The sequence below is a fragment of the Lutjanus erythropterus genome, chromosome 5 (assembly GCF_056507025.1).
Source record: "Lutjanus erythropterus isolate fLutEry1 chromosome 5, fLutEry1.hap2, whole genome shotgun sequence".
NCBI lineage: Eukaryota > Metazoa > Chordata > Actinopteri > Lutjaniformes > Lutjanidae > Lutjanus > Lutjanus erythropterus.
The window spans coordinates 18173871-18195247 of NC_139321.1; the positions used below are offsets into that span (position 1 = coordinate 18173871).

Genomic DNA, 21377 nt, shown 5'->3' on the forward strand with positions numbered 1-21377 from the left:
ATGGCCTGATGAGCTGGCCACAGGATTTAACAGGTTCCACCCCTTGGCCACACCTTTTGCTTGTCCAGGAGGAAACCACCCCAACCAGCATGGTAACTCAAAAGAAGACAAAGAAAAATGATTAATACAACAGAAAATTACTAAATTTAACCTTACAGTGTGAAAATGTGAGCACTCCATTTAAACAGTGTAAAGCTAAAGGAAAATAAAGAAATTATAACTCAAATAAACTGTAGTGTGGACCTGAATTGTTTGGGGTGTGGCTGACTGCAAATTAAATTAACATGTGCATTGAACAAAGAAGTGGGGTGAGTGTGTGCATGGTTTTACCCTCAACTGTCCATTTGTGTGGCCTTGGCCATCACACTGTTACTCGAGTACTGAGTTAGTTAAGTTTGCTATTTTATGCTCCAAAACACAAATGTTATTTTTTGCTAGTGTTTGGCTCAATGCATGGAAACTAGCAAGAGTGAAATTTGTGTAGGAATCAATGAGCAGAATCAAAATGACTGTTTCTTAATGTTTCCATTTAAATCGTAATTTTGAAACTGGTTCTAATTTTGAACCGGTTCTCAATGTCAAACCCTACCGGTACCCATACATGCAAACATTATCCCTCCCTGTCTCTCACAGGTTCTGCTGTTTGAGAAGATGGTGGAGAGGGAGGACGGCGTCCAGCTCTACAGCCAGTACATGGAAGTCAACTCAATTTCCCAGAGTGCCCGGGATCGCTACACGAGGCTGACCAATGGGATTTTCCTCAATGAGGTCATGAGGGTCATGTAAGATTGATCAACATTTTCTTGCCTCATTGCTTTGCAGTTTTGCACCGGCTGCAGTAGACAGGGGAACATAACAACTAATTTGATGAAAGTGTGAGGTTATTTCCCTTTCCTATTTTCAAGCCAACATGTAAAAATAAAAACAAAACACCTTAAAGTGCTCATTTTCAGAAAAATTTAATGTAGAAAACCTCCCAATACACGTGCAACCTTAGCTTTTATTAATATGTTAAAAAATGTGGAAAAGGGCCCACAACACATCATCAAATTAAACTGAAAGTAATGTTTTTAAGAGCAGAGCAATTTAAATAATTAAAATAGGTATGTTGTAAGTATGATGTGCTTTTCAGCCCTGTTAGCAATGTGCCTCTAGGAATTTCTGGCACATGGTTCATCGCTTTGGTCCAGACTGAAAAGTCTCAACAGATCAGATGCATTGCCATGAAAGTTTGTACAGACATTCATGTCTTCAGATAATGAGCCTCGCTGACTTTGATGATACTCTGACTTTTCTTCTCGTGCCACCATGACATTCACAACAAGTCCGAGTCTGTGTAGACTGTAGTGTGATTTATATCCATTTTATGAATTGCTTATCTGTTTACTTCCTGTCTCCAACCTGAGTAATAACAGTGCTTTTTAATAGTCACTTCACTTTTCACAGGTAGCTTTGTACATATTGTTAATAGCATTTACCCTTTTTTTTTGTTTTTTGTAGTGTTTGCGATCATTTTGATAATCACCTCAGTGTCTTAACTGACAGCCTTTAGTGATGTTAGCTAGTCACTCAGCGTCGCGCCAATGCTTTTCATTTAGTTTTTCTTCCCTGCACAGCTTATCGTTTGTTTTTCTTTTTCTTTTTAATGAACTCTGATGTCCATTCATATCCAACATGGAAGCAAAGGACATTCATCTTCCGTATTGTAACACAACTCTTGGACAATATGCTTTAAAATACTGAGGACCATTACTCTGACCACTAGTCCCAACTTTATCAAAAACCTGTCCATCGTTGTCCATATTTAAGTCTAATATGAAAAAACACCTGTGCCATAGTTAATGTTTTAATTAAGTATTTATGTATCATCTGCTTCTGTGTCTAACTCTGTCTCATTTATGATTATCATAAATACTTGTTTAGTTTTCTATATTATATTAAGGAGAGAAATATGCACAGTATTAGTATAAATTGTAAATCGAGAGAGGAGGTTTTACTAAAAACCCCTTTGGGTTTCTTACCTCTCCTGTAGAATCTCTCTTATGTTTGTTTTTATGGACTTGTTTTTATCACCTCTTGTGTGCTAATAAAAAAATTGAAAAAATTCAAATTCTATGTTAGCCTGATTACGGTACTATGGCTCTGTTTTTTACACTCACTCTTAAATATCTGACTTTCGAATGCTGACTTCCACTGAGAGCTCGGAGCAGCGATCATTACAGATTTCACTCTACTCTCAAACAGTGCAGGTCTTCATCGACCTGCAGCAACAAGCCCTCGCTCTGAACAATGTGGTGAATGTTTATGTTCTGTTAGAGTTAGCTGGACACGTAAAATTTAAACCCCTTATTCAGCAATGATGTTGGAGCTTTGCTGTTCACATTCACAAGACGGTGTACGTCAGTCAAATTTTTGGCAGCTCTTCAAAGCACAGTGTTAAACAAAGCAAACCTAATGTTAGCTAAGCTGTGAAAATCACTCTAAAGGGTCAAAAACGCACACTGCTCCCACTGTGGAGCGATATTTTGCACCCTCAGTGTAAATTTGAATAATGAATGCCAAGTGCAAAGTGGTAGGTCCTCTGTGCTTCTGTTTTGGTCCATGTATGTGCGGCAGTAAATGTGCAAAGGGCTGGTTGAAGGTGAATGTTCATCATTAAATAGTCTCTGACCAGTCACATCACTGGTTTCTTTGCTCTGAAACAGTGATGCCAGTCACAGTCAAACATGACTACAGCTCAGCAATATAAAAAAATGATTTGCTGATGATTAAATTGGACCAGCACTATTTCAGCGATAATTTTAATGTGTCTCACCTTGCACATGGTCATGTAGTTTAGTAATTAATGATAACACAACAGCGTTTTGTACTGCAATGTGTTTCAAGGATAAAAGAAAGTTATCATTTATATATTTAAGTTAGTAATGTATGGAGTTATAACTGACCAGTCTGTTGTGAGTAGTACTTTTCAGGTGATTTAATGAAGGTTAACGCTGTGAGCACCTGTGCTTACTACCAAGTTTGTCTGCTCAACAAGATATGACCAGCAGTTGGCAAGCTTAGCTTAGCACTAGTGCTAACACAAGACTCGAAACCGAAGGAAATTGTTTGACTTTGACAAAATCTACCTACTAACTCATTAATTAACTCACTATATATTGTTTGTTTAATTTTTTTTTTAATTAAGAAAAAGTGAGAAAAGATATAGTTGTTGGGAGAAGTTAGCCTTCAAGGCTTTCTGCTAGAAAACCCCTTCTTAGTTTAGGGGGAAAAAAAATCTCAGTTTGAGTTACGTGAACATGGAAGACGTCAGGCTTCATGTACCCCAAACCCATGATTTTTATTCCCTAAGCCTTATCGAGAAGGGCTTCTGGTAGAAAGCCTTGAAGGCTAACCTCTCCCAACAGCTATAGGCAACAACATTAGCCTGGTTTTCACAGGTCGTAAGACACTGAGGTGATTATCAAAATGACAGAAAACACAAAAAACAAACAGTTTCTTAACAATATGTACAAAGCAAACTGTGAAAAGTGAAGTAACTAAGTTAAGGAGGAAAAAGTGCTGCCAAGTTGTCACTAAGGTTGAAGGTGTAACATTCTTGTAGAGTTAACAGGAAGTAAACTGTTAAAAAATGGATATATGTCACTCTGTATTGTGCAAGTAGAGAATTCTGTGTTTAAAGACCAAATAATCAGAATGGCATACCCTTTGTGAATATTGCTAAACAACAGTTAGAACACTAATATGCTAAACTAATGTGGTGAATATGTTAAACATTAAGCATTCCTAACATCAGTTAGCACTGTCATTGTTAGCATTTATCTCATAGCAATGCTGTGCCTCATTACAGCCTCACAGAGCTGCTAGCTTGGCTGTAGACTCTAATTTTTGTTCTCTACTTGCATAAAATTTGATGTAACATTCATCACATTCTCTTTTGTAACCTCGTATTGTTCTGCAGCCTGTGCGAAAGGCTGGCATAAATGTATGACCCATTCATATTTGCCACAAATTTCCAGTGAATCATGAAATGGAGTTCTGCATATGTGCCAGTCTGTTAGTCATCTTTAATGAATTCCTTATCTACATGTTCAAAATCCTGCAGGATAAAAACCTTTTTTCTCTCAACTGGCACGAAAAGATCTTTGTCAGTATTTGCCGAACAGCTGATTAATTTGTCCTGACCTAAGCCACGTTATTTCAACAAATAATTGTATGTGGATTCTCACTGCCTGCTTCTCAGGCTCATTAAAATTGTATCCTCGCTCTGCTTAAATGCACCGCTGCATAAGGACTTCTCATCTGGAGAGACGTGGTGCCGGGCTGTTTGATCACGCTGCAGTAAATTCACCGCCGTGTCTTTTCTATGTTCGTCCCAGAGACCCGAACCCCAAGGTGGAGCGGCTGTACGACAGCGAGAGAGATGATCGCGTGCTGCGAGTCCAGAACTTTTCTATTTTAAATCGACACCTCAGAGCCTTCTACCAGGTAGGGGAGGGTCATGGGGGGAGGAGGGTGAGAGCGAGGTGTTAGATCAGATCATCAGGAGGGAAATCAGGAGTGACTGTGAAGAGAGCATGCACAGGTTTTCTCAACAGTTTTAAACATTTCTACTCTAAAATGCATGAAACCCACTGAATGAACTGGTGTTTTGTCTTACCTGAAGAGAGTTTGTGAGTGTGTGACCACAATGAAAGTAACTGCCTTTTCTCTTTTAACTTAAATCTCTATTTAGATTTTTTGTGCACTTTTTAAATATTTTAAAGAGAAGTATTTAAATTTTACTTAAGCAGACCAACACTCTGCATTTGAAATCACATCTAGAACTGATGCATACATGGTTATTTACACACTAACCAGATATTAAGAGAACAAACTTCACTTGCTGCATCTTATGGTCTTCTCCAGACTATTTCTGAGGTCAAGAATGATCTTTCACTCTCAAGTGGCCGAATATCAGTGTTTGTAATTGTCAGTGTGTTTACTCTTGCAATTAGCACTGTCCAATTGTGATTTGATTGCCCGAAATGTAAAACCAAGTGTAAAAAGCATCCAAGACATTAGTAGTCTATTTTTGAGTCAAAATGCCATGTTGGGCAAGTACTCATTTGCCCGACTGGATAAGTGGTAAAAAAAAAAAAAAAAAAATTTAACTATTTTGATAATTAATTCATTGTTAAAGTAAGTTTTCATGCAAAATGGCAGAAAGTGCTGTTTTCAAAAACAGAGATTACAAGCTTTTCTTCATTTATTATAATTAAACTAACAATCTTTGGGTTTCAGACTGACAAGATGTTTGAAGATCTTACCCTGGAATTTGAAAAACTGGACGTTTACCACTATTTTTTTGACATTTTAAAGACGTTACAACACTGGATAAAACATGACAATTAACTTTCGTCTATGTTGTTATTCGATTATGTCAAATAAATATACCAATTTGCACAGGAGCAAGTACAAATTGACTTTGAGGAATGTAGAATGTAGATTTCTGACCCACTTGCCAAGTGAAAAAAATGAAACATTAACGTTTGCTAACACGTTCACCTACAGCATGTCTTTGCTGTGTTTATAGCTTGTTTTGTTGCGCCCAAGTGGTTGAAAAAACAATTAACGTTGCTTTAAAGAGGCTATTACCTTCCTATAGACATATTAACTCTTTAAAGGCAGTTGACTGGCTTTGTTTTCACGTGAAAGCATTTTTTCTGGACTCTCTGAAGTCAGAGTGCAAGAAATAGCCTAGCACTATGTAAAGCCAAAACGTGTAATTTTTACACTTCAGTTTTAATTTGGATCAAGAAGACGAGATGTAACCTGTGAATTTGTGAATTTAAAGTAGCTGGCTATTTTTTAAATTTATTTTGCCTTTGGAAAGAAATGGGCTAGCTGTTGCTTCCTGTTTTAAGCCTTTAAACTAGGCTATTCGGCTGCTAACTTTGCCTAGTATAGCAGGCTATACAAACATGAGGCTGATGTCAATCTTTTCATCTGACTCGTGGCAAGAAAGCAAATACAGAAAGCAAAGCATTCCTTTGAGTTGTTTTTTAATGGTATTTTATCTCTGTTGGCTGTAAGTAAAACCTCAACAACCTCTCAACAGTGAGCCAGGTCATTACACAGAGAGGAAATACAGAGGCAAACCTGTGAGACAGAGATACAGACCAAACAATGATTTGGAAATGGTCTGACTTTGGATGGAGCTCCATCTGACGTGCTTTAATAAAAATGTCTTGACTAGCTTTATTCACTTTCTCTAGCATTTCTAGCCAACAGAAAGTTTTGAAAACACTGGTGTAATAGCTTTTTTTTTTGTGGATGGACCGAGATGACTTGCAGCTCATTATAAATAGAAGCGTCTTGTAAAAATGTGGAAATATCTTTCTAAAATATAACTCAGGGCCACACCAAATGGCGAGGGAGAGGGGGTGAGGGAGGAGGGCTGGAGAAGCAGTTGTCTAGCTTTAAGGTAGTAAAAACAGAGGACAAGATGAAGCCCAACTATCAGTCTCAACACACGAATATTCCGCCTCAGGATATTGTATAAAGTTTGAAGTGTACGCGAGGGGGGGGTGACGGAGCATTTGCACGAAAGAGAAGATGAAACACAGAAAATTTCCATCCTCAGAAGACGTGTCCCTGCTTATTATCAGGCAAATGGAGTGAGAAAAAGTGGCGAGCTGAATTTTTTAGACGCAGTTGTGGCTAGGGGGTTCAGGACGGAAAGTGAATAAAAATCTATCAAATAGCAGTATCATGCATTTCATAATGTGCGTTGTGGGCGCCTGTAGCATTGGAGGAAATGACACAATTCTTTCCCCGGAGGATGATTCAAAGGCCTCTCTTCTCGGCAAAGAAAAACCTCCCTGAGCACAAATCAGGTGGACTGAAAATGCAGCTTGTCACACAAAACAAGAACACGAGTCTACAAGGTTTCACTTCCTCATTGTCAGTGAATCACTAATGTCCCTTGAAAGCTCCGACGCTGGCGATAATTGGGAAGCTCATATCAGTCAGTGTTGCACCAGATTTTCACCTGGTGCACTCAGAATAGGCTCCACTGTTGCTGTGGACGTTTAGTTCCACGTAGGTCGCAGTTTAACTTCTCGCTGTCTTTTTCTGACACGGTTTTGCTGTGTATGTGTTTGCGTGAGTGTGTGTGGGATTCAGCGACAGTGTGAATGGTGTGGTTTGTGAGCCGCAGCAGCAGTCGACAGGGTTTAATTTTCTCTGCTATGACCTCAGCTTCTCTAAAACAACAACTGAGCTATTTGCGTAGACGATGCAGGCTGAAGGCTTTTTGACAGTGATCATTTATCTCTACTGTAGTGACATCAGTTGAACAATCAGTACTGCATTTTATTCTGCTCTGTTTGTTATATTCTATGATTTTATTTTCTCTTCTCTTCTATTAATATTCTGATCTGTTCTCTGTTGCGCTGTTCATTTTATTGTCTTCTCTTCTTCTCTGTACTGTTCTAGTATGTTTGATCTGTTCTATTCTATTCGATTCTGTTGTAGTTTTTCTCCAGCGCATACAGCAGTGAAATGTTGTGTTTATGTTAAAATTTCCTGTATGTTTGATAAATATATACACCACTTTTGTTAATGCCACACAACTCTGATCTCAGTGTTCAGATACTTGAAATTATGAAGAATCATATCATCATATCAATATTACTTTACACCATGCTAAAAATCTTCTTTTAGTTTGCTGATCATGTCCCACATTTGTGTGTCCTTACCACAACGCTTTTTTGTCAAATCCAAATAAATCTACTTTCTGCAGAAATATAAACTAGCGCCCACATGAGGTGACCCTGAAGTCCAAGGGGAAAAAAGAAGTAAAGATCATCATTTCTTCTGGAGTATTTATTGTGTTTCCTCACCAAACAGCTTATTAATTGTGTATTTTGAACCACATTTTAGAAATATCTTATTATTGTTGACATTGCGGATATTAGATACTGGGAGTCCAAGCTAACATAGTAGACCTTGGTGCCATTTATCTGCAAAAATTGTATTTTTCTGTAAGATGTCCTTACTGCGACAGTCTTACATGTTGTGTTAAAGACCTTTTGTTGCAGTAGAGACAATCATTTCAAGTCAAACAAATTGTAACTTAAGTATTTTTCAACCTGAAGCTCAATTTCCCATGTTTTTCTGTCAAAGTGACTAATGTGGGCAACAGTTTTGGAAATTGGTCAGTTATTGAAAGAGATCTCAATGTAATCCGGCAAATGCAAACAGTAGTTTATTTTTAAAGGTTACATTACTGGTCTTGACCATCAACATTCAGTCCCTACCAGCAAAAGTTGTCATTGCTGCTTTACTTTAGTTATTAATATGATTTTTATTTGCGATCATTATTTATACACTTAAGTAGAGATGATTTCAGGTTACAGTTGCAACATCTGTCATAAAAAGCATCATGTTTTCTTTTGTGTGTATAAACACAATTGAAAAGTATTTCACTATTTACAAAGTAATGAAAACACCTTAAGTGTCTCAAAATTTTATAAAAAATGCATTTTTGTCCCCACTGCAATGTAATTTTGCGGTAAGGATTAATGTATAATAACAAATGGTGAAAACCATAAAAATATAAACATATTTCAGATAAATTTTTTTTTTTACTAATTTTGGAGAGTCAAAAATGTCTGTAGCTGAGGACACACACACACACACACACACACACACACACACACACACACACACACACACACACGAAAAGCTGAGCTTTATACACAAGTCTGAAAACTTGACGCTCATGTAACAACAAGGCTCCTAAAGTCCAAGCACAATCCCACTCAAGCACAAATTTCAGATGACATTTTTGCAAACATCTGAGCACAAATCACATCATTTAGCGCAGTTTGTTCACCTGGCACACCCTGGCCTTCAAAATGCCTCACCCTGATTACCAATTGTTCTCACTCACGTCTCACCTGTTCTAACTCAAAGGGCAAAACTCTCCATCGTGTGTCAGAGTATAAACAAGACCTCAGGTGCCCTCTACTGTGTTGGGGGAAAAAACATGTAGAACAGAGAGGAAGAGAGAGCAAGAGGAGGAGGAGGAGGAAGAGGAAGGCGAGCCAATATTCGTAATAAAATCCGAGCCACTTTGGTTGACCGTGTACTGAATCATATTCGTGCACTGATTTCATCACCCCAGTGGCAGTCTGCACATTTTCTTACTGTAGTGTTTCTCATTTTATTCATCAGTGCAATAGAGAGGCGAAGCCACGCCCCTTCCACTTTGTCCCATGGTACCTAACTTCGGAAAAAATATGGACGAGACAAATTATTTTGTGACCCTGTTAGAACTGTGTCATGAATTACACATATGATGTTTTGCCGATTTAAAAGATAAGTTAGAAGTCAGAAAAATCACAGTTTGCGGAAGGTTTGTCATAGTTTAGTTTTGTGTGACCAACATGTCTCATCTCACACAATATACTCACCAAAGCCAACATCGCTGCCCTTTGTAAAATTATCTTACCTGAAGTGTTTTTTCCAGCAACTCCTGCTGTGTTTATCAGCCATGAAGAGAAAGAACGAGTAAGACTGTTGTGCGACTACGTCCTGGTGTGAAAACACACAGGCATCATAGCTTCGATGGCTAACGTTAGCTGTTGGGAGAGAGAAAGTCATCAAATCACTCATGCGACTTGTGGGTGTGCAGTTTTTCTAATTACGTATCCTCACAGTCTGATACTTGAACAGTTGTTTCCCAAATACAGACTTTCTTGACTTGTAAAAAATTTTTTCTAAATTGACAAACATCCTGTGTTTAGTTCGTGTTATTCAATTCAAAAAGGATAAAAAACTAATATGTTCCTCACCATAGTCTACAGTTCATATTTTTTCTGAAGTTAGGTCCCACGGTGGTCCAACAGAAGGGGTATAACTTTTGAAACTCTGTTAACTTAAATTTTTCCAAAATAGTGAACATGTGTTTTTCAGAACTCTTAACATAGTTGGTCCATCACTTATACTGTAATTTACATAACACTGACTGTGGTTGGAAGCGATGTTGTGAGTTTTGCTCAATTTTAAGCTCATCGGACAGACAAATGCAGATTATATCGTCTGCTGATACGTGTCAGTATAATTTTTGTATCATATATTTACTGTAGTGTATTGCAGTACAATATGGCAACAATCTGTACGCTCAATGTACCATAAAATCACAAATTATTTCAGGACCAAACCCCCAAAACTTTAGAGCAAAAATGAGAAAATAGAAACAATTTCTCCACAATTTTATACATTTGAATATGTAACTGTATACATCTCAGCAAAGATAGTTGAATGATTACATTAGAAACAACAAAACAAGAGATAAATTGTATAGAAAAGAAAGTAGACCTGTTGTCCTCCTCCTCTGACTCTCGCTCCTCTCGCTCCGTCTCTCTCTCTCTGCCAAGTTGGCATCCATTGTTCTCCAACACAGGAGAACTCACCTATTTAATGACCCGTTCATTGCTAAAGCTATGATTGCTAATGGAAAAGTAACAGGACTGCAATTTGTGGTTTGACTTAAGTATTCTGAATGGCAGTGTTTTCTATGTGAACACAGGAGATTTTATCAATGAAGACTGTGGCAAATGTAGAGAATTGTGTGTAGTGCTTTGTAAAATGTGTAGTGTGGTTTAGAACTGTAAAATGAACGAAAAGCAGGACATTGGTTTGTATTTGTGTAGAAGTGGTGTAAAATAATATACAGTTACAGTTCTATTCTATTTGTTCTTTTCTTTTCTATCTAAAAGCCTTTAATGCCTCTGAATGACGAATGAGACACTTAGTTTCCAGACTTCTGTTGTTAATGGGATGTTAAATGTTAATTTTTCATGCCTGCTCATTTTATTGACTCTCAACATTTAAAGATAAACCGTGATATTTTTAAGGCTACTGAACTTCCAGTAAATTATGTTTGAATTAACATAAAAATCTACATATTGAATCTGTGATTTTTACATGTGCAAAAAGGCAAAAACAGAAGCAGATGGATTTAATTCTTCTTACCACTGAAAAGGGAAGTTTGATGACAAGTGTTATTCAGAATTCAGGACTAAACAATACTAGATTACTTACAGAGGCAGTCCCATCGAGGGATAAAGGCTAATTCCTTATTTTTTATTATAATGTCATGGTAAAAGGTTGTACCTCCTCCGGAAATCAACCTTCAGAGAAACTGGCCTGGAAATCATAACATTGCACAGATAATTGCACCATGTATTACTCATATTGTTAATCTCTTTCATGAGCTGAGTCTATAATCATACCAGCTGATGATGTACTGTATAAAATACAGCGCTGGAGGGATTTCAGTGAACACCACCCAGTATGTACTTTGGCTTTATGATGCCGGAGAGGGAGTTGTTCATGAGAGGACGCGAGCATGCCAACAACAACTAGCAGCTTCCATATAATTTCTCTCAAGGCTAATCTCTTTCAGCAGTCTGTTTGGCATCATGAACCATGAGCTTCACAATGACCAACTCAGAGCAGCAGTGGCTAATATCCCGCACGCCCTGAAGGAACAGAAACTTCAGGTCGGCTGCACATGCGTCTGATGCCAAGCTCACACTCGATGGAGTTGCTGAAGGGAGCGCAGGCCTGCCTCTCGGTACATTTGCTCTCTCACTGCACAGTTTATAAATTACAATAAGCGGCAGAGAGAGATGTAATTGTGACTTGCTTCTGCACTCTGGTGATTTTGCAGCGATGGATCGCAGGAGGATGTGACAGGCTTTCAGAGCAGTTGGGGAAGGAGCTAGCCAACACCAGCGTGTGGCTCTTTGACAGAAACATTTTTAATTAACAAGAAAATGTTCTGGTATTTTCTGAGTTTAAGACCAAATTAATAAAGTATCAGGCAGAAGTCATCTGCCTGGCCTGGGTGGTGATGTAGGAGGAGCGAGGGACTGCAGGTCCACATGACAAATATTTGTCTCTGTTGCCAGTAAAGCCAGGTTTCTGGACGGGGAACGTCCGAGGCGCCAGCTCTATTCAGCGTCATTTAGAATCTGCCAGGAGAACATTTGTCCAAGATCTTGAAGCGGAAACAAGCTGACCACAGTGTTGGTGGGCCTTCTGCTACTTCTCAATGAACCACCCCAATTACTCTTTAACGCATTATTAATGCTTTCTAGCCCAGGACTGTTCTAGAAATATCATTTAAAAGATATTTGACCGTTTAACATGAGGGGATGCACGCCTACTCATTTCTGTGATTTAATGACGTAAGCTAAATTCTATCTTTCATAACTCTTTCTGTTCTAATTTTGAAACAAAAATAGATGATCTGTATTAAACACAATACGTCGGGTGAAATCATAGAGATCACAAAGTGCAGTGAAGCCCAAACTGTGTCCTCTGGTGGGCTGTGAAGGCCCTACAGGGGAGCTTTGAGAGACAATGAAAAATGAATAAATAAAAAAAATGTAAGTTTCAATTTTGTAAGTTTGAAATCGCTAATAGCTAACTAATAAAACAAAGCCATGGGATTTAAATTGCGTGTTTTGTCTGACCTAGTTTAATAGGTGTCACGCCGTGTTTGGTGACCTGTCACATTAACATCACACCGTGTCTTATATTTATCATTGGTGTGATTCATCTTGTGTGTTGATCAGAGTTGTCTTTAAAGGTTTTCTGTGAGCCTTAGAAGTTATTTTTTGGGCGTTTTTGCCTTTATTAGATTGGACAGCTGAAGAACACACAGGAAGCGGGGAGGAGAGAGAGGGGATGGGACGCAAAGGGCCGCTGGGGCGGACACTCTGACAGCTGAGCTACGGGGCCGCTCCGGCTGTTGGAGTGGCTGATATAGTGACTACATTACTGTAATCAATAATATAATATAAAATAAGGCAGAGACTTGACAGTTATAAAGGGATAGTTAGAAGTTGTTGAAGTGGAATTGTATGAGGCCAGAAGCAAAATCTATTTTAGCCACCTACAACAATCAATATTAACTATTAAATATGACATTTACATTTATTTAGAATATTTCATGAAATGGGAATAGGAAATCATTATGTAAGCCAAATATCGTTCTCTTTAAACAGGCCGAACTTCATTGGCAAAATCAGTAATTTTATATGGCAGAACGTAGGAGCTGCTGGTCTACAGCTGTGTGTTTTAAAGGGTTAGTTCGTGTCACAGAGTCACACAACAAACAAACTGATTGAGGCAGCTGTAGACCAGAAACTCCTGTGTTCCAGTGAGTTAAAATGACTCATTTGCCAAAAGAGTCTGGCTAAGCAAGATGGTTTATGTGTTTGACAGCAAGGTTGATTTTGTAAGTGGGCCTTTTTTTTTTTTTAAAGTTGCTAAAACACCTTTTGTTGCTGACCCTGTCCACAGCAGTAGTGCTGTTGCTCCTCTCTGCTTCTCTAAATTGGGGACGTCTCTACTGTTGGTCTACTTCAAAAAATCCAAACCATCCTTTTAAGTAAAAAAGTGATGTGTACGTGAAAAGCTAGAATTTTGAGAGATATTTCAGAATAAAAAACAGATATTGATTTTCCAATAGGTCTTTTTTACAGCAGGCGTTTGATTTGTCTTAGAAGGAAAATCACAGGTGCTTCTGATAAAATTAACTATGGTTCTGTTCAGGTGTCCAACTGTGAAAGTGAGCCAGCATGCATAATATCAGGACCCTGAAACTGAAACCGCTAAATGTAATTCAGTCATCATTCTTTTCACTATTTACACCTGTGTTTTTCTTTCTATCACATGTCAAAATGTTGTCTGCGAAAAAAAAAAAGGCCTATATTCATATTTTTTTCAGGCAGTTTTACCTTTATTTGGCAGTGACAGTGGAGAGGTGACAGGAAAGTGACAGGGAGGAGAGAGGAGGGATGACATGCAGCAGAAATATCCAGTCAAACTTTAACTGCATAGTTTGCAATTATATGTTAAGTGCCTTAAACTCCCAGGCTGCCAACACACGAGATGAGCAAATGTTTTGAAAAAACCAAGATGGCCAAGATAGAAGAAGACTTTTCTGTACTACAATTTCTTGTTCCCTATCGGCCAATATACAAAAACGGTTACATTTTTGACAAGGTGAAATTAGCCAGTAATAATGGTCGTGATAATGTGCAGGTCCGACTCAAGTGAGCAGCTCGTCGGCAGTATCAGTCTGTGGTTTGTTCTTAATAATGGGTTTGACATCAGCTGTGATTTTTGTACATTGCTGTCACTTTATCCATATTATGCATTTATGCCAACCATAAGGGCAACAATAGAAACACTTAAGGGATTTTGATACAAGGCTTTTATTCATTCATCTAATCTTTTTTTAATGTTTCTATTACTTCTACAGAGTCCTGAGAATGAGCTACAGTGAATTATATTTAATCTAACCTGTAGAAAACCTCCTTGACCTGCAGGAACATAATAAAAGCGACTCTTATCAGATATCAGCTCTTTGTTTACACCACAAACTGCAGGAAACCGGTGGAAAGTTTCTCTGTTGTTGTTTATCCAGGCTCGATGCGGGCAGATAGACAGGACGGGGCCCATCACTTGAGGATTTTTTTCTCACTTAACTCTTCACATTTCCTCTTTTCTTCAGGAAGACATGCAGCAGTTGATACTGATGCCTCTCCCGAATGTTGCCATACTGGGGCAGGACCCCCTAACAGGTACAAGATAACAGCGTGATCCTATCAGTGCCATGTCTCTCAGCGGCGAGAAAGTAATTATACTTCATATACGAGTCCATATCTCTGCTATCTGTGAAACACATTAAGGTGATAATGATAGGGAGGATGGTGGTGTGGGGCGGGTGGAGATGATGATGATAATGATGATGATGACAGTTATTTCTGTGTCCTCAGAGGCGGCGGTGGAAGAGCTCAGGCGACTGCTGCTGCTCTTACTAGGATGTGCAGTGCAGGTGATCACAAACACACACACTCACGTGACCATCACGCTTTCTGAAGGTCGATAATGACACTATATTGTTTTACTGAACCTGAGGACAGACGGTATTTGGTACTAATGTGCAATATTTTACGTTTTTTAGTCGTGCTAGTGGCGTGGTCGGTCCGTCCATCTTTTGATCCAACACTTTGGTTCAGAGTAAAATAATAATTTGATGATTTATCATTGGTCAAAGAATGAATTCTGATGTCTTCAGTCTTTGTGTCAAGGCCCGAATTCTATTAATCCAACACTTTATAGCAGGATACCTCTCATCACAGCGTCTTTTAAATTATTCAAATGGAAAAAGTGTTTGTTTGCTGAAAAATTCCAGTGAACAAGTGTGCAGCCGGCAGTGTTTATAAAAAATATTCCCCCTCAGTGGAAGATTTAATGATTTATTGTTTTGCAGCATTGAAGAGAAGTAGATTTAATTTTTAATTTTTCACCCCCTTTAACAAGAAACACTAAAATCACCAGTGGTGCAGACGATTGACGTTAAAAGTCATGTAATTATCAGTTAAATGAAGGTCCCCTGTGTGTAGTTAAGACGTTTCAGTTGACGGTAGGATAAATACACTTGTATTTATCTGCAACTTTTGGTGAGCCGCTGTAGACACATTCAAGACAGTTTTAAAAAGCCGTGTTAAATCACCTGTGATTGATTGTTGTAAGACAATAAAATTTTCATAAAACTTTCAAAGAGGTTGAGTACTTTTTATAGACACCGTATGTATTGAATATTACAACTGTGGTAAACGTTGAACATTTCTGATCTCTACACATGTACTGGCTTTAAACTAATGGCCAAACTCCTGTTAGCCTCAGATGCACACAGGTGGAAGGCTTTCTGACAGAAAGGCTTAAGGAAGTCGGATGACACAGTATAAAGAGTGACACAGCCCATGTTTTTTTTTAGTTTTCTGTTGCACTTTAGTTCACTGCTTGGTTAGTTTGCTGATGGTGGAGAAGAAAAGAACACTTTGCACATCTATTTGATGACACAGGTACCTAACATAGAGACGAATGGACTAAAAATTTGCAATCAAATTTTTTCTTGCAACATTTTCGCTTTCATCAGGCAACAAGAGAAGCCATCTTCAATAGGGAGTGATTGTTAGTCTGCAACCAGTTACACTCTCCAAGTGTAATAAGATGTATAATATCTGTATAGTATCTGTATAATAACAAATTGACAATATCTCCCAATTTTACAGGTTATATTTTATAAATGAACCTGTAGGGATGCATTTTTCATGACAGAATCAGTAAATAAATGAATAGAACCCTACATAACCTGGTACCTACCTGGTATCATTTTGCCTGGTGAAGGTTTAATACCGAAACATCGTAAATAATTTTTCTTTTCTTGTGCAACATGTTCCAGCATGTCACTCTGGCGTGTTCATTAGATAGCCCAGTGTTAGCACCCAACATTAACATGCTAACAGTAGTTATATTTAGTTTTTATTGTGTTTCTGTAACGAGGTTCAGGCTAGTGGGACTCTTATCGCTGTGTTCACTGTGGTAACATTTAAATCTGTCTCTGTTAAGTGTCTGACCAATATTGTTACTAAAATTAAATAATTTTTCTGTTTCCTGGACATTCCACCTACTCACTTCATTTATTCTAGTCATAATCAATTCTTCACTTACTTTTGGTCAAGTTCCTGAATATTTCAAAAGTTCAACCTGTTCTTTGTTTTTTTGTTTTGTTTGTTTAAGTTTGATAACTTCTGTCTGGTGTATAAATCCTGATTCAGTCAACAACACAGTTTTTCCTCTGGCACCACCCTCAGGCCAAATTTTACTTGTTTTCCTCAGTAGTGATAATGATCTAAACATTGCACAGTTGTCTCTCTATTTTCCATTTCCATTTATACATCAAAAATCATTTTGTTGTCTGGTGTGCAGTGAGCATCACAGACTCAGAGGGCCGATCATTCATTCTTGTCAGAGTGAGAAAACATCATTTAGGCCATTGTCAATTCCAATTTTTTCATCAAAACCCTGAATAATTAGTTTATTTTAGGTGGATCAGCATTGCTAATGCTAACCTTTAAAAAAAGAAATATTTTTTTTTATTAATTACACATAATTAGAATTTATTTTGTTATTTTTTCAGTCCAGGGAGAGTTGGCAACACGAACTCTCATATTTAACAAAAGGATTATTGTAGGACTGCAGCTATTGATGTCTCCCAAAATCTGTTAATCATCTGACTATGTTCTTTATTAATAGATGAATTCTGATAAAAACTAAACTAATCCAATATTTATCCTTTAAAGAGAGCCATAAGAATTGTAAATAAAACCACCTACAGAGAACCAACCAACCCACTCTTTATCAAATAAAAAGAACTAAAATTTAAAGACTTCAAAATGGGTCTTATCATGTATAAAGCAAAAAAAAACAACAACAGTTATTACACAGCAGTGTCCAGCATTAAATAATAATTAAACCAATGTTTAAAAACAGGATAATGGACACATATGGGATGGATGTAACTGGCACAGTAAGACAAAGGATGGTATTTGTAGGTTGATTTTGATTTGTGCTCTTTTGTTTGTTTTATTCTGGTTATTTGCTCTCATTTTTGTTTGATTTGATTGAGTTGTGTGAGGTGGAAACTGGGGCAAAAAGCTGCAATATTCATGTTTATCACAAAGTGTATTGATCAAATACAGAAAAATGGGGTAGGACTGTAAGACATGAATTATTTATTGTGAAGCTGCTAAATGTTTGCTCTTCAACTGTTATTCTGGTCTGTTTTTGTTTTTTTCTCACTTGTATATTTTATTTTTTTACATGTTTGAAATAAAATCTAATCTAATTTCATACATCAGAGGCCAAAACGATGTACAAAGATGTAAAACAGAGAATAGCTGCAGATGATCACAATGGAAGAGCAGGAACTAGTGAATTTTTGCTTGAAAAATGTAAGTACCTGGAACTTTTAGTCCCAGGGACAAATTTTCGAGGAACTAAACGGTTTCTTTAGCCCGTTGTTGTCTGCGTTTCCTCTGTGGTCTAAAGAAAGATTAGGCAAAATAGTCTGATTGTGATTAAAAGAGCGACTGTTCATTTTGCGTGCGACTAAACAGCGATGATGTCATGTAAGGTGACAGAACGGCATCATTATTTGTACGACACTGTAAAACCTAGACTTTGTCATTGGCTCATCTGTTGTGGGCTTTCTTCTGTAACTCCCCCAAAAAGTCCCTGCTGGGGAGGTAGAACTTTCCAAAAGTACAGGAAGTTTCGGGGTGGAGCTTGCAGCTTGCATTGTTCATTGTTCATTGTGCTATGACAACATAATGTCCCCAGAACTTAATGTAGACCCTCCTCCCTGCAGTGGAAACACAGCTATAGTCGCAGATATGTTGTCTTTCAACTGACTAATTGTTATCATTGTATTTTGATCCAACACACCTGGTTCCATGTCATCCCTCTGTGTCTGCAGTGTGAGAGGAAGGAGACGTTCATTCAGCAGATCCAGTCTCTGGACATTGAGACCCAGGCAGCCATTGCCAGCTGTATCCAGGAGGTATGTTCAAATATTAATCAAATCAAGGATCCAACCCCCCTCCCCAAACAAAAAAACATTCACCGACTGGCCGTCAGCGTGCAGAGATTTTATCCAGGGGAGACACTTCTAAGAGGGTTTTTGTTCCTAAATATAATTTAGCGGAGCATTTCTTCACTGTCTGGCCTGCAGACGGAGACAGTGAAATTATTATACCTTCTCCTGGGGCTTCAAGTAAGTGTGAAAATGAGCTACTTGTTATTCTGCTGGCAGCCTTTGAAGGACCTCTGGGTGCCCCTTGCTGCCACCGTGGGATGGATACTCCACCCCTCATGTCCACCTCTCCACCTCCACCCCTGTCACATCCTCTCTCCTTCATCTCTTTTCTGTCACTCTCCGCTTTCCTCTCCAATAAAGCCTAAATGCCAAATTGTACTCTTTTAAAAATACCCCCCGTGAATAATTGCCGGCATTACAAAAACAGCATGTTGCATACCAGCGTGTCTGAATTACAGTAGCAGCATGTTGCCCACCAGCCTTTTTTGTGCCAGGCTCCTCAGCCTCATAAATCATGGAGGTGAGAGGTGCTCCTCCTGCGTGGATGGATGCACCCCCTGCTTGCTGTTCATATGCCTTCCACCCGAGGACATTTCAAACCTGTCTACATGATCATTAGTTTCGCATGCATTAGTCGGCCGTTTTTGGACACTAACGGATACATTCCCTAACAAATGTGAGATATCCTGCCCGCCCCTCGTTGTACACAGATGCATCTCTGCTTGGTATTCACACAGCCTTCACGCTGCCTGGATTGTTTGTCCCCAGCTCTCCCATTTTATGTCAGGTTTCCCAGACGCACATTGATCTTGTTACAGAGACCTGATAAACTGTCCTTGCTGCAGGTGACTCAGGATCCTCGTGTCGTGCTGCCACTTCGGTGGGAGGAGCTGGTGGAGGTTGAAGGTGCAGACTTACAGTTGGTCTTCAGCTCCATGGCCAAACAGATCCAAAGCCTGCTGGCGCAAAGAGACACACACCTGGAGGTATCCATGCACACACCGAAAGCTATAATATGCAACATTTCTGCATTAAAATATCTAAAAATGTTAAACATATGTTACGTATTTTGTTGAATTGTGTGCTTAGATTATCAGAAATGTTTTTTTTTATTCAAGGTAACAATGTGTTTCCTGCTAGCTGCTGCTAGCTAGTTGCTAATTGCTATAACTTCTGGTAAAACATGCATGTGTCGAGTACGCCTACTTCAGAGAGTGAGGAGGGGAGTCTGCAAACATGACTAAATGTAACGTGAATAAAACTTTTATACGTCACCCCTGAAATCTAATTAGCCACCCCAAGTTCCACCCCATTATCTTCAAATATGATTGGCTGTCTGTCCACTGAGAGGCGGGACCTTAGTTTTAACCAATTGTTTGATGAGTGTCTTTGATTGTGCATTGTTTTCTTTTGTATGTAACCCACGTTCAATTAATTTAGCCTACTTAATAAATTAATAAATGATTTAAATAAGAAATCATAAACATACATATACATACATATACTAGGTGTACTACCTACATTATTTTTGCAGAGGTCTTAATTGACTCTAACAGAAGTCTTTTGTGGTTTAAAGCACATACAAAGGCCTATTCAATTGTTTTTTTTAGAAGGGCCAGATTAAAAAAAAAAAGTGAAGTGCCAAGATGTTTACATTTTGTGTGATCTGTAAAGTTATTTAAATGTGTAAACACAATGCATATTTTTACTTATTTCCCTGTGTTAGTTTTCATAATTGGAAAAAAAACATTATGTGTAAGAGGACAGGACAAAACAAAGCACCTTTGACATCCCAGATAAGAAGTAGCTTGTTGTTGTCATAAAGACAATAATGTATTTAACATCTCTGTTCATTCAGTCTGATTCTCCTGAATTTCTTCTGCTTAAACAGCCTGAGTTAAAACGTTTTAAGTGCCTCTGTGCTGAACAACAGACATAACCAATGAATGGGCTCATTTGCTCGCTAATAAAATGATGATCTTCAAATGAATAATGTAAACACCCATAAACTTAGATGGCAGCAGGTTATTTAAATAAAATCACAATGATATACTTTTTGTTCATATTTTATAAGTGATCAAAAGGCTGGACTGAGGTCATTAAAGGGCCGGATTTGGTCCCCAGGCCATCCGTTGAACAGCCCTGCCACACAGTATAACAAACAGCGTCCCTGCTTTGATTCCTGCTGGGGACCTTTGATGCGTAAAAATGATTTATATGAGACCCGAACAATGTTTTCCAACAGCAAAATGATAATAACTCAATTCGATTTGTTTTTATGAAGTGATAAAATTTAATCAACTGAAAATGAGGACATGCATAAGTAAGTAGAGCACGCGTTTCATCAGGGCTTAATTGTGTCACATATTTGATCAACATTTTATATCTTATGCTGCTCAGATCTCATATTCAGTTTGTAGCTATTCTTCAACACTCGCTGTTGTCGTAATTCTGCCTTGTAGCCAACAAAAGCTGTTATTAAAATGGTATCTCCGCTGAGTAGGCTGTAGGATAGATTAAATTGCAGAGAACATGAGCATACTGTGGGACTTGAGGTTGACACGAGTAGCTGTGCAAGTTTTTATGAAAACAAAAAACAATAAAAGAAAAATAAAGTGCATGTCAGTGCGCTGGAGTTGCTCCCCTCCACTGCCTCAAAACAACACCACTGTAAAAGCATTTTGAGATATACTACTGCATGAGTCTTTAAAAAAAAATAACACTAAGACCTGAGTTATTACACCGTGTTTTATAAGTTTGACTCTTTTCTGAGTCATTAGATCCACTGAGGTTCCACTGAGATCTGTTATTTTTGGAGAACGGCATCTGTTTTGAATTATATTCCAAACCTTTAGTTACAGCC

The 21377-nt window shown here is 38.2% G+C and overlaps 1 protein-coding gene across 2 annotated transcripts in view; it reads left to right on the forward strand.

Moving 5' to 3' along the window:
- ccdc88b (coiled-coil and HOOK domain protein 88B) overlaps positions 1-21377 on the forward strand; it is a 73163-nt gene that overhangs the window by 2122 nt on the left and 49664 nt on the right. Inside the window, exons 1-7 of one of the 2 annotated variants that reach the window (XM_084718991.1) lie at positions 171-308; positions 634-782; positions 4380-4488; positions 14582-14651; positions 14847-14905; positions 18395-18478; positions 19360-19500. In XM_084718991.1, coding sequence (XP_084575117.1) covers positions 285-308; positions 634-782; positions 4380-4488; positions 14582-14651; positions 14847-14905; positions 18395-18478; positions 19360-19500 — 636 coding nt within the window. In that variant the 5' untranslated portion in view covers positions 171-284. Of the gene's footprint in view, positions 1-170; positions 309-633; positions 783-4379; positions 4489-14581; positions 14652-14846; positions 14906-18394; positions 18479-19359; positions 19501-21377 lie in introns of those variants that run through there. The other variant, XM_084718990.1, reaches the window with a different exon arrangement.